Below are 13,733 nucleotides of genomic sequence, written 5' to 3'. Positions count from 1 at the left end.
AGGGTTCCACCTCATCCCTCTATCCTAGCCCTTTCTTTACAATGTTTTTTTAGCAGCTCTCTGGATGAGTTGGGTGTATTATCCTGCAGTTTTAGGCATAAGCATCTCAGCAGCCAGTTCTGACTGCTCAGAGATGGTGGCTCCCTCAAGTGAAGAACATACTTCCGTTCTCTTCTGTAGGAGTGTTTTTATACCATGGGTCCTGCTGAAGTTGAGGGGGCTAGTTACCCATGTCAGTCCACTTTTGCTTGGCATCCAGTGCTTCCAACACCGTACTTTGTTAGCTGAGCAGGCGACATGTGTTGGTTGCATATCAGCAGGCTGCATTTTGTGTCCTTTGAGGGCCACGGGAGGACACAACCTGCAGGCTGCTATTGAGTACATAAATTACCCCTGCGTAACTGGGCCCACTTGGTGCTGCCTCTGCCTGCTGGAATTGAGTGTCTCAGGAAGGGGAAGTGGGCAAAGCAGCAGCTCAGAGGTAAATTCCACCCAGTGACCAATGCGTCAAGGCACCCACCCGGGTGAAGTTCATAAATGTGATTCATACCCTTCTCCCACAGCTGGGAACTGAATTAGAGAGATGAAGTAAGCTACCCTGGCTCTCATAAAGTGGCAGGGCTTCCCAAGGAACAAGAAAAAGAGCTCCTGGATGCTAGTCCTCTGGTTAGGCTGTTAGGTACCTCTTGCCTGTCAAAATGCTAAGTGAATGTCTTGAAAACAGCATGTAGCTGCTCCATATCATCATGCTTATACTTAGCACTGCAGCAATCCAAGCTCCAATGACTGGAGAACCACAAGTGGCATGATGCATTTCTGACTAAGCAGGAAAACTCATTTTAGAAAGAGGTTTTGCCCATTAAAGGGAAATTGAAGATAAAAGTGCCAACATATTCTGCAAAAGAAGAGATGAAGCGGTAGGAGAGGGACCGTATACTGCTGTCTGTGGTCATTAACTCAGGCAGAAAGAAACAGTAAATAAACTATGACTTATAATTAAAGCCTCACAAATATATATCCTTCTGTTGACTCTGGGAGTTTCTGAATATTTGCAAACAGTACGTTCAGTCATTGCAATATTTACACAGCAAGTGACCACAAGGCTCCTTCTTAAAAGGATTTCTGCTGGGATTCTGCAATCCACATTGCCTCCTTCCAGCATGCTGGCTTTGGGGGTCGGAGGAGCTGGCATGGTTTGCCAGAAAACATGAGAAATAGTAGATCTCCAGCCTATATACAAAAGTTAAGAAGCTCTCAAATTTTTTCCTTCCTTTTCTTTTTTTTTTGAAACAAAAATTAGAAAAAGAAAAGTAGGAGAGACACAGCGTGGATCTCCCAGTACCTGTGCACCCTCAGCTTTCCTACCCCATCTCACTGGTTAGTATTACCCACAGGGAACCAAAATATGCAGCTGTTACCTCTGTAGAAAAGTTGTGAGGGGAGCTGAAGAAGGAATTTGTACCACTGGGAGAGGTAAATGAGAATGTCAGTAGAAAACATTCTTACTTCCATGTTTGTAAGGGCTTTTCTTTAACACTTCGTGTTAAAGCCCAGCACTGCAGTCGGGACTCCAGACTCTTGTACCAGGAGGTAGGATTCCATAATAAGTAAATGCAAATTAATAATGGCAAGAAAATTAATAATACAGCATGGACAGAGAAACACGCATTATCATCATTCCAATTTCATGACAAACAGCTGGTAGCTCATTCAAAACTATCTGTGGCATAGCAGAGCATCAGAGGATAAGAGCTTTGCAGCGTGTGCATGATGGATGCACTCAGAGCTGTTCCCAGCTCCACAGCCCCATGCTACATTTGTTCCTCTATCTATGACTATTCACAGACTTTTCAAACAAATCCAGGGTTCATGTCAGGGTCGGAAATAAAATGGTGAGACCAATCATGCCAGATGGTCTGTGACACACAGAAAAAGCAAACTTCATTTACATTGACCAAGTTTAATGTCGAAAATTTGTTTAAAATAAAAGCAAAACTGGAGCGATATGTTTGCAACTAATCCACTACCAAGTCAATCTTCAGATAGACCCTTGAAATTATCTAGAGTCAGTATTAAATTAGCAAAGTAGTGTTGGAGATCAGAGGATCTGTGTGGGTGGAAGACCAAAAGTGGATTTGACCCACAATCAGTAGAACAAGCATATAAGAGCTTTCATTTCAGCAGTTTTGCATAAATTCATTCAGTGACAAATATGTCAGTTGACTAAGTGAGCCTTCATTAGAATTAAATTTAACAGCAAATCTGGGAAATCCTCCCAAAGAAGCTATGGCTTTAGAATCCCAGATTTGTGCTTCTAATTAAAACACAGAATCACAGAATCACAGAATCACAGAATCACTAGGTTGGAAAGGACCTTTAAGATCATCAAGTCCAACCATTAATCCAGAACCACCATGTCCCCTAAACCATGTCCTGAAGCGCCACATCCACACGTTTTTTGAACACTTCCAGGGATGGCGACTCCACCACCTCCCTGGGCAGCCTGTTCCAATGCCTGACCACTCTCTCAGTGAAGAAATTTTTCCTAATATCCAATCTAAACCTCCCCTGGCGCAACTTGAGGCCATTTCCTCTTGTCCTATCACTAGTTACTTGGGAGAAGAGACCAACACCCTCATCGCCACAACCCCCTTTCAGGTAGTTGTAGAGAGCGAGAAGGTCTCCCCTCAGCCTCCTCTTCTCCAGACTAAACAACCCCAGTTCCCTCAGCCGCTCCTCATAAGACATGTGCTCCAGACCCCTCACCAGCTTCGTTGCCCTTCTCTGGACACGCTCCAGGACCTCAACATCCTTCTTGTAGTGAGGGGCCCAAAACTGAACACAGTATTCAAGGTGCGGCCTCACCAGTGCCGAGTACAGGGGCACAATCACTTCCCTACTCCTGCTGGCCACGCTATTCCTGATACAGGCCAGGACGCTGTTGGCCTTCTTGGCCACCTGGGCACACTGCCGGCTCATGTTCAGCCGGCTGTCAACCAGCACCCCCAGGTCCCTTTCCGCCGGGCAGCTCTCCAGCCACTCCTCCCCAAGCCTGTAGCATTGCATGGGGTTGTTGTGGCCAAAGTGCAGGACCCTGCACTTGGCCTTATTAAACCTCATACAGTTGGCCTCTGCCCATCGATCCAGCCTGTCCAGATCCCTCTGCAGTTTAGGTGTAATTCTCCATAAAGAAATGGATTTGGGGAGGGAGAAGGGAGAAATGGCAGAGAACTGACATAGTTCTTGAACAGTTTTACGATGAGGTTTACTTTGTATATTTTCTGATGATCTTGTTAATGTTTTTCACAAAAATGCATTATGCTTTTCTAATAAGATGGCAAAGCAAAGGCAAACTTCTGTCGGCTTTTCCTACCTTCCGTAAGGGATAAGATCAAAGAGCAAATTGTTTGATCAAGGATTGCATTTTGTTTTAAGAAATAGGAGATTATAGCTGCATGTTTTTCTTTTTTCTGTGAAGAATCCATCAATGCTAAGCCTGGAACATTAAAAAAAAATCACTTCATGGGAACAAAGGGAACTTACAATTCTTTTCTGTTTTCTACTGTCAAAATGCAGTTGCTTTTGTAAGGAAAGGTAAAAAGAAGTAATCTAAGTAACAAAATCAAAATTACTATTTTCAGCTTGGTCATCTGCAGTTTTTCCATTAGAGAAATATAAAATAGCACATTCCAGAGTTATCTTTTAGATTATACGTGCGGTAGGTAAGGGCTTAATAGAATATAAAAGCTGAAAGAAAATTATTTGTAATGAGAAAGCAGAAACAAAATTGTTTACTGTGTTAAAATTGTACCTTTTAGCCTTCCAGAAATGAAACATTAAGTAATAGCAAAATGCAAAGCTTGGACAGACCAAAACAAACCATTTTTGAAACACTACTTTTAGAGGACATTTGCAACCATTATCTTTCAATTCCAATTGAGAATATTAAGGTTTCGTTTACAATTTCAGAATTTTCCATGGCACTGAAAATCTGATTCCCAGCCAGCTCTAATTTTGAGTAGATTGTGCACTGTGGGTAATGAGGGCAGAGTATTTACTACTTACTCCTGCAAGGGTAATGATGGAAAGGAGTGTCCCTTGTGTGATTTTAGCCAGCGCAGGCAGGGCTAGAAGAAGAAACCAAGAGATCTTAATTTGGATTGTGTAGGAAAAAAGAGTGTAGGTGCAGAAAGAATAATATAGGTTGAAAAATGTACAATCTCGTCTGTCTAGCTATTGCATCCCTTTCTGCATCCCAGAATTAGCCATTCATTAAAGCCTCTTTCACTGTTATCCTTGCTTATTTTATCCTGATTTTTTTTAGATCCTGCTATTCACAAGTATTACTACGATAATGAATGTGAATAAATCCAGAGGTCAAATAAACAAATCCAAACATCTGAACCTTAGCGTTTCTTTGAAGTACTAAACAGTGTGCTCCATCTCACCTTAGCTCTGCAGAGGACTGAGTCACTAACTCATTTCCACACAGCAGAGAGCTGATTGCCTTCATGTTATGCTTGAACGGGTATGGGGACGTGTAAATTCTCCATGCAAGAGGTTTTAAACCCCATACTGCATATTAGTGAAGAGAAATGAACTTGAGCTAGGGCTCAAGCTGCAGAATATTTGTTAGTCAAGTGGAAGGTCATTTTCTGTTATCTAGCTGTGGAGTGAGATTTTCAAAACCTCCAAGTGACTTCGTACAAGGTATATCTACTCCTCTGTGACTGCTCTTATTAGAGCATAAACATAACTCTAAGTCCCGCTGGCTTTTGACCATGCTTTTAGCTCCCTAGTATTGAAATCACTTCTAGAAATGGGACATTATCTCCTAAATTACAAAGACACTTTTGCAAATGTGTCCCATGATGGCAGCACTGCTGCTCTCCTGCTTGGTCTACAGAAGTAACAGAACAAGACCATAATGAATATCGTCTTTCCAACCACTTGCAGTGGTAAGCAGTAACAGGCATTGGCTCAAAATCTAAATGGGCAATATGGTTATCCAGAGAAACCCAATTTAACCTGTGTTCACTGCTATCGAGCCGTGGGGATGTCACATGAGATCACATCTGCTTGTGTGATATTTCGTCATGACTATTATTGTATTTTTTGGTGTATTGCACTAGCCTCCAAGAGCGTTCATCGCTGTCCAGCGCTCCCTTGTGTTGGATGCTGCACAACCACGGAACAAAAAGACAGTGTCCTGTAGAGCCCGTATGCTGACTGTTTTCTCTGCTGTGTGTTTACAGCAGTTTAGATTAAGGACTTCTCGCTCCAAGTCAATTTAGGGATGAGGCCAAACATTGCCCATTAGCAGTGTCCGTAGCAAACCATCACACATACGACGCCCCAGCCGTGCTGGCAATCATAGCCAGCTGTTTATGTCCTCTCCTATGAACGCGAGCACTCACCTCCTCACAGCATCTCATGTCATGAGGACAAATGACCAGCACCAGCAGCAGACACAGCCCAGATGAGACTGGTGCATGGTACAGACATTCACCCTGTCCTGCCTGGCTCCCGTGGGAAAGAAGCTACAGCCCCTTCTCCCTCTTTCCCCATCCCTCCTCGTTACCTCCCAGTCTCAATGCCCCACAGTTACTTTTTCATGCTGTCAGTGCCAGGTGTGGAGCTGGGGAGCATCAGCCATCTGCAGCTGACAGCAGGCAGCCCCCGTGGGATAAGCTAGTAATGAATATCACCAGGATGTTGAGGGTCTAGAGGCAGGAATCCGGCTGACTGCCGCTGAAGGAATTGAAACAAGTTGCAGAAATACTCCAGCTTCATCAGGAAGGAAAAGCTGTGTAATTTGTAGCTGGAGATGAATGTGATTCTTTGCCATGCAAATGGATTTTGCCAGCTCAAAGTGGCCGTCATCTGCAGAGATTGTTTTATTTGACATTATCTGGTTACTTTTGTTTAATGCCTCTGTGTCTTTTCTGAGCGCTTCCTTCCCTGCGCACACATCATCCAGACTAAGTAGACAGGTATTTTTCTCCTCTTCCCCATCAATCTGAAGACGTGTGAGCTGAATCCATAGCTGCATCCCTCTCCAGTCCCTCTCCAAATATGAAACAAAAGGTAAAGTCGTTTGCGCTGACAGTCCTGCAGGCCGAGTGCTCTCCACAGATGGGAAGCACAATGGTCACATTTATCTCACCTGACTTTACCTACTTAAAACTTAGCTGTTTAGCCCAACCTAGCCATCCTATTTCCTTCAAAATTCAGTAGAGACCATGGTATGCAGGCGGACCTCCTCCTAACCTGAGACAGATGGGGTCAATCATCCCTGGAGGTCCCTACTCATCTCCAGAGGTTGTTTGGTGAGTATGTCTCTCTTAGGGAGTTAAAGATAGGGTAGGAGAACAGTGCCCATCTGCCTGCCTTTTCCACAGCATCCAGCACTCCCACAACAAACATCTGATCCACCTCTCTGGCTGGCAGGGATGGAGAGGCTTAAAAAGGAAGTAATCTAGGATGAGGGACCGTCAGTCTGCTCAGCCACGTTGTTGTGGTTGTCAACGAAGGAGGAGGTTTGTGTGAGACACTGCAGTACAGGGTAACCAGCATATAGCTTATGGTTGGAAGCCATGCTAGTGGGCTGAAGACCTGAAAAAATGATCTTGTCATACTTTTCTTGTTTTTAAAGATCTGGATGATTAAGAAAAGAATTTGCGAACTCATTATAGTATCACCTTGGAGATGGGTCCTATAGACTTTCCTGAAAGACCTTGAAAGGTGGACCCTTCAAAGACTTTCACTGAGCTTGGGTTTATGGTGAGATGGACTTTGCTTCCCAGTTTCAGAAAAGCCTGTGGAAGAAGAAACCAGAGGGAAGGACAGAGGCTCTGCTCCAAGATAAGGCCCTTGTGCAGAGGAAAGCCCAACCCATCGCTAACCATAGAAGTCCTTTCAGTCACAGCTGTAAAATGCACTCTTGTCCTTTCTGTCACTGTGATCCCTCGCCACCATGTTTCCTGCAGTTTCTCTCTGCCATGGGTGAAAGCTGCTGTGATCATTCTCCAGGAGTGCGGGGCTGATGGCACGTGTGGTGGGATGGATCTTATTCCCACATATTAAAACACGTGCTTTCTGCTCTGCCCCATGTGCTGCGTGTGTGTGAGCTCAGTTGCTGTGCCTGCTTTCTGCTGGGAAGTGATCTCAAAGAGTTTCAACTAAATAGATTTCAGGGTGGCTGATCTGATCGGGGAGATGGTGTGATGTCTGCGGGAACAGCTCCCCTCACATCAGCAGCGTTTCAAACCAGACTGGACAAACTGGAAGGATGTAACCTAGACAAGTCGTGCAGCTGGTGGGCTAGGTGGGTTTAGTCTCTTTTCAGCTCTAATTTCGGTGACTAACAAGGTGGTTTTTTTTCCTCAATGGAGGGACGGAGCACACTTGTCAAGTTGTGTTAAGCCACAGTAAACCATAGCAGCTGGACCCAAGGCATCACGCAGACTCGGACACAGCATGGCACACACCATCACAACCTGGTCCAATGCCCTTAGCTGGACTGGGATATCTCTGTTATCATCCGAGAAACCATATTTCTGTGGAGTGACCCAGGTCAGCAGAACGGCAATGCTGAGACGTGGTCCCCCACGGAGAAATAAAGAGTGTTTCTCACAGGCAGGTCCTCCTTAGTCAGACTGTCTGGCTTTATCAAATAGCATTGTAAGTTCCCTTCTGTCTGGGACAGTGCTCTGCATCTAGAGAAGGAGCATAAAAATAATTTAGACAGAATGTGTGAATACTGACATCACTCTAAAATTATCTTCCACTCTTAAAAAATATTTTAGAGGATTTTAATATAAATTAATGCCTGCTTGACTTATTTGCCTCTATAGCTATCCAATGGTTACAGATAATTGGCTATTTAATTGCAGTGAGTGCAAAATACCTAGATTTTAAGGCATTATTATGAACAACTTGTCTAACCATCTGCTGAACACAAAACAGAAAATGTCAGTAGGCAAATTATTCATTAAGGCCATAATCTCTCTCTGAGCTTCAATATGTCATAGAAGAACACAGAGTTTTTGTTTTTAAACTTCAGGTGATGGAGGAGCTGACCTAGTGATCCCAGCTAGTCTGTGTATCTGGTCTGGCTCCGTGCGGGTGCTCCTTCCTGCTGGGGGTACAAGGCACAACACAGACCTTGCCAGAGCTGCTGTTTGGATGGGCATTGCCCTGCCTAGCTAAAACTTCCTCATAGTTGTATCCATGTCTTATTATTAATATTATTATATACTCTGAAAGGAATTGAAATTCAAAGCAAATTTAATCAGTTTATTGCTAATTTTTTTTCCACTGTGAATTTTTTATCCCCCCTTCTAATTACACTGACACCTTGAAGAGTAGATTAAGAACTGAGACAGACCTTTGGCTTCCTTGGAAGCGGCTGGAGAATGTGACTTTGGGTAAATGCCCAGGTAAATGATGGACCTGCAAGAGCGAGTTGCACCTTTTGGACCTTCACACTCCTCCTGTTTGACTCTCCTCTCTGTGTCCAGGTCTCTCTCCGGCCGCATAGTTGGTGGCGTCTGGTGGTTCTTCACCTTGATCATCATATCCTCCTACACAGCTAACCTGGCTGCCTTCCTCACCGTGGAAAGGATGGTTTCTCCCATCGAGAGTGCAGAGGACTTGGCCAAGCAGACAGAAATTGCCTATGGGACCCTGGAAGCTGGCTCCACTAAAGAATTTTTTAGGGTAAAAAGGAAACATTAATGCAAACGCTTTGAGTAGCTCCTTGTTTGACAAGTCCTCCAGGCTCACCCCCTCTCATCCTCAGCTCAGGTCTGGTTTTTTTCTTCCTTCCCCTTACCGTGTTAGGACATGCTGAGCTTGGCCTAAGAACAGCAAAAATCCCGTTTTCCCTGTGCTGCTCAGAAGGCTGGCAGTGTCTCCAGTACATGGATATTCTGCAACTGTAGACACAAGTATGGAATATCCATGTGCTTCCTCACATTACTGAGGAGCTACTCTGAGCAGCTCCAGAAGAAACTATTTCCTGATTTCCAGCTTGGTTTGCCCGTGGTTTGATCTGCAAAATCACTTGCCGTACACAAATTTGTGACAGAAATCAGGGCTTGATCTGGATGCTGGTGCAGAAATGGCAGGAGGTTCATTAACATCCCATTACCCCTTTTGCCTTCCTTGGCCCATCCGATGTACGGGTACGTGTTCAGTCCAAGCTGGAAATCTCAGCCGACACATAAACATCTGTTAATGCTTCTGTTGGGTTTCTGCTGTCCTATGCAGCGATCAAAAATAGCAGTGTTTGAGAAGATGTGGACATACATGAAGTCAGCCGAACCCTCCGTTTTTGTGAGGACGACGGAAGAGGGGATGATCCGGGTGAGGAAGTCAAAAGGGAAGTATGCCTACCTGTTGGAGTCCACGATGAACGAGTACATCGAACAACGGAAACCCTGTGACACCATGAAAGTGGGAGGTAACTTGGACTCCAAAGGCTATGGCATTGCAACGCCAAAGGGGTCTGCACTGAGGTAAGTGGCCTTGATTTGCTTTTTTTTGTCAAACCACCCAGCAAATCAATGTATGCACACAGTTCAATCTCCATTGCCATGTCAGTCACAAAAGCTTGGGGCAAGGAGGTTGGGGAGGTGGAGGAAAAGGGATATGAAAACTCAGCGTGATGTGCCGGGAAGTAAAATGCCCAGCTCCCATTGAGCAGCAATGGGAGCATCTAATTATTCAAGCCCTGCATTTGGAAACTGGGTCCTGGCTGATCCATTTGCTATGAAGGTATCTGCTCTATTAGGTGATGGCAGGGGGGCTGCTGTGGTGTAGCCATTGGTTTCACAGAGCATTATCCGGAAGGGACACTCATCCTGTGCCACGTGAACCGCACAGCTTTGCAGAGTATGGTATTACCTTGGCTTGGATCCATGCTTGCAGAGGGACTTGTCATGGGGAGAACATTTTGGTGTTTCCTAACATGAAATGCTATTTGGAAGGGGTGGGAAGCCAGTTTTGAAAAAGCCCTGCAAAAGGTGTGCATTTTCATCCCCCGAGTCAATTCAGACCCTGGCAAATGCCAGATTTATGGCAAGCCCAAATGGGCACAAATCCTGCATTTCTGAGCCCAGACCTGCAGCTGTCACATGCTTTTGCCTACTGTCATGTGAAATATCTTCAGAGAGCTTCCTTTGAAAAGGAGAACCCTTAAAAAGTACAGACCCAGCAGTCATGAAAGTTCCTCATGTTACAATCATGAGGAATATGAGTTGTAAGGATTTAGTGAAACTAGTGAATCCTCAGAAGCCATAGCTTTAGGTAATCTGATTGATGGTCCAACTGATTTAGTTATTTATTGAACACATTTTAATCAAAATATTTTAGCAACAATTGTATGTGTGACCTTATACTTGCTTGCTAACATAACCCAATGCAGAGACATTTAATCCATGGTCTCTGGGTTACTAGAAACCAGGTGAGCATTTGCTGATGGATTTGTCTGGTCATACAATTCCCAAGCCAAAACCAGTCCCAAGAATCGAAGATATATCAACTGGTAGTGGATGAGGCCCAAGGATTTTGATTGCTACACTTATTAAGTCAGCTCAAATTAGATTCAGCACTTCCCATATCAGTAGTATCTTTAGAGAAGCTCATGAACGCAGTGCACGTGGTCCAGAAGGCAATTCTTGCACCCAGTGTGGTTCAGGCTCTGAAATGACTTGGGGCCCTCCAAATGAAGGTGGATATATTCTCACAGCTTTGAGATGTTTTCTGTTGCACTCTCCCCAGTGTTTGTTTTCTGACTTGCAAATATGGAAATTAGGATACAGGGCTGATTCTATTTATTTATTTATTTAAACATCAACCTTGTATCCTAATTTTTACGTTATCAAAACAAACAAACAGGAACATCCTACCTGTCTTGTAATTGTTGGCATGTGAAGGAGACATTTATCATACTTCTAAGAAAAATAAACAACAAAAAAGAAAATTGCATCAACCATTTTAGTTTTGTACCTCCAAACATCCCTCTGCTAGGCGTGATTCCAAAAATTCCTAACATTTCTTTCTGTTTCCTCTTTTTCATCCCAGCTGCATGTAGAACAAATCTCCTATGGGCCTAATGGCCAAGGAGGAATGCTTGATTTTCCATCCAATGGTGTTTCTTTGGAACAGTTGCTGTCAGTTTTTGTCCCATTTTGTTTGTTTTGTTCCTGTTGTTTTAATTGTTTTAACCTTAGTAGTTCCCTATAGTCATCATGCAGTGTCTGTTTTCCCTTTGGGGTCCTGCACGTGAGAGGTTGCCCTGAGCAAGGTGACATTCATGAGGCATCTGCATAGCACGGCCAGACAGTCTCTTATTCAGGCTTCTTCTTCACTCACCTCCATCCACGGAGTAAAAGCTCTGAGCCAGGTTTGGAGGTACCTGTGAGACAGACCTATCTTAGACCGGGTGTGTTTTAGAAGCTGGGCTGCATTTTGATTTTTGCTGTGACCTGCCCCTTTTGTAGCTAGACCACTTTTCCTGCATTTAGGATAGCTGATTAGGAAAGGATCCTAGAGAGATGCTAAATGAGAGCTCACCGTTGTTTTTCTTGCTTCTAAATGGGAACACAACGCCAGGATATTGCCACAGATGAATGAAAACAAGGTTGAAAATGCATAAATAATTCTACGTGTTGTAGCAGGTGCAAACATCCCTCTCAGGCTGTCAGTTAGGTCTCTGGGGCTGCTAAAAGAGCTTGATTCTTCCTCCTGGGTGAATCTGGCTTTGGCCATCTTTTGGCCTCCAGGTGTTGAAGTTCAGTTGCATTTAGGCATGGCTGAGAAGGGCAATGATTGGAGGGCAGAAATTACACCTTTCAACACCAGCTAGTTCAAGTTGTGATCCTGTCTGACATGAGGTAGACACGCAGCTACGAAACCCGTCCAGGAGTTTGGCAGGAGCTCTTCTCCACCGTTGGACAAGTGATCTACAAGAAGGCAAAAAGCCAAATTATCCAAAACAGAGGAAAGAAAACCCAAGAAACCCTGTGTGAGTCTGGACTCGAGGAATAGGGAGATTTTTGAGATGGAGATCTGGGAGGGCAAATTCTTTAGAACAGCCGTACTTACATTGAAGTTCCCTAAAATAGAAGGCAGTTTTCCTAGGGTCTGTGAATAAACACAAAATATTCCCTGTTAAAAACCCACCTTCCTTCAGGACTCCAGACCTCTCAGTCTTTCATCAAAATACACTCAAGATGAAGTACAGCTTGTTTTGTGTACTCCCCATGAGCTGAAGAAAGAGACAATTAACTGAAATGAAGCTTCCCGGGCAAGACAACACATAACGCTTAGCACATGTCCCTAAAAATCATCCGGTTGATATTGTGCTGAGGGAAACTGCAAGGCATTTACTTTGTTAACACCTTGTACCCACATAGAAACGGCAATGTATTTTGGCTCATTAGTTAGCTAATCTTTTGCAGATGGTTCAGACATCAGAGTACTAATTAACCTGTATTCTGTTTTAGAAGACAGAAATAATTATGATTTACTTAGTGTCAAATTCTTTCTGTAGCTACACTCACATGTTTCCGCTGGCTTTAAAGGTAACTACAGTTAGACTCTCACCACAATACTGTTACAGTAAAAAAGGGAAAATATTCAGCCATCTTCAGATCTAGACCTTCACCTTCATTTGGGCTGGTAGCAAGTTTGACTGTATCCGGATTTTGCTTTTTGAAGGCTGGATCCTGCCTGAAGGAGGCTCTCAGTCCATGTAAAAGCTTCAGTGCTTGGATGGGATCCCAACAGGCAGAGCCATTGTGGGCTCGTGGAGGTCGGCACAGCCCTCCTGCTCACAGCCAGGCTTTTTCAGAATTGCAATATAAGAAAACAACCCCTTTCGTGAGGAGTTCTTGGTGTGGTACAGAGTGCTATGTGAACAAATTCTCCGAGATGGGAACTGCAAGGACCTTGGCCTTTTTCAAGATCTGTTTTATTGATATTCAAGGTCTGTTGGTGGACGGTTCAGCCCTTCATCTCTTTCATGCTTTTTAAAGCCCTCTCAGGTTTGTGCCTCACTGTGCTTAGCTTTTCTCCTCTTTTTCATGCAATGTCTACACCAGCATTGCACCTGATACCCAGCATCCAGAAACGAACCGTGCCCATGTGCAGAGCCTATAAAACTCACTGCTGCACATCCGGAGTGAAGGTGCTCCGTCAGATGTTTACCACTGAAATCAGTGAGATGTGTGTGAACGTGTCTGAAGGCAGACTGCGGCACAGTTTGGATTTTCAAGCTATCCCAAATCCAGATCACTGGTCTTCTTTCTGAATGGCAGAGTCTGCTCAGCATCCAGACTCATGCAATGTTTTCCGTGACTGGGGAGGTGTATCTATGAAACATTGCAGCCATCCAAAAGCCCTAGATGTTCTTGGCTGTGTACATTTTAATGGTGCTGCAACCATCCCGTGACCTTTTGGTAACATGATGTCACATGATTTGGCAATGATGTCACAGGGCATACAGAGCCATTCATAGCTGGCCATAATTGAAGGAATTCACTTCCCAAAACATCAAAGGGTCTTAAGTCCCTGAGGCATTTGGAGCTCTGGAAAACCCTTGAGGGAGGGAATGCAGACCTCAACGTCAGATGAAGTAAGATGACCAGGTTCTCTGTTGTGGTAGCATGGCCTTTCCACAGGGCTTCAGGAAGAGCAATGGTGACTGCCACCAGTTGGGGATCCAC

The 13,733-nt window shown here is 44.3% G+C and overlaps 1 protein-coding gene across 4 annotated transcripts in view; it reads left to right on the top strand.

The window, feature by feature from the left end:
- Positions 1 to 13,733, top strand: part of GRIA1 (glutamate ionotropic receptor AMPA type subunit 1) — a gene marked incomplete at its 5' end in the record, with an annotated part of 127,691 nt that overhangs the window by 102,322 nt on the left and 11,636 nt on the right. For all 4 annotated transcript variants that reach the window (XM_082006081.1, XM_082006080.1, XM_082006078.1 and 1 more), the window contains 2 exons: positions 8,523 to 8,721; positions 9,274 to 9,521. In XM_082006081.1, the coding sequence (XP_081862207.1) occupies positions 8,523 to 8,721; positions 9,274 to 9,521 (447 nt within the window). The remainder of the gene's footprint in view (positions 1 to 8,522; positions 8,722 to 9,273; positions 9,522 to 13,733) is intronic.

This window comes from Phaethon aethereus, assembly GCF_964289735.1.
Source record: "Phaethon aethereus genome assembly, chromosome: 14".
NCBI lineage: Eukaryota > Metazoa > Chordata > Aves > Phaethontiformes > Phaethontidae > Phaethon > Phaethon aethereus.
Note: the sequence above shows the minus strand (reverse complement) of the source record. Positions and strands in the feature narration are given on the sequence as shown.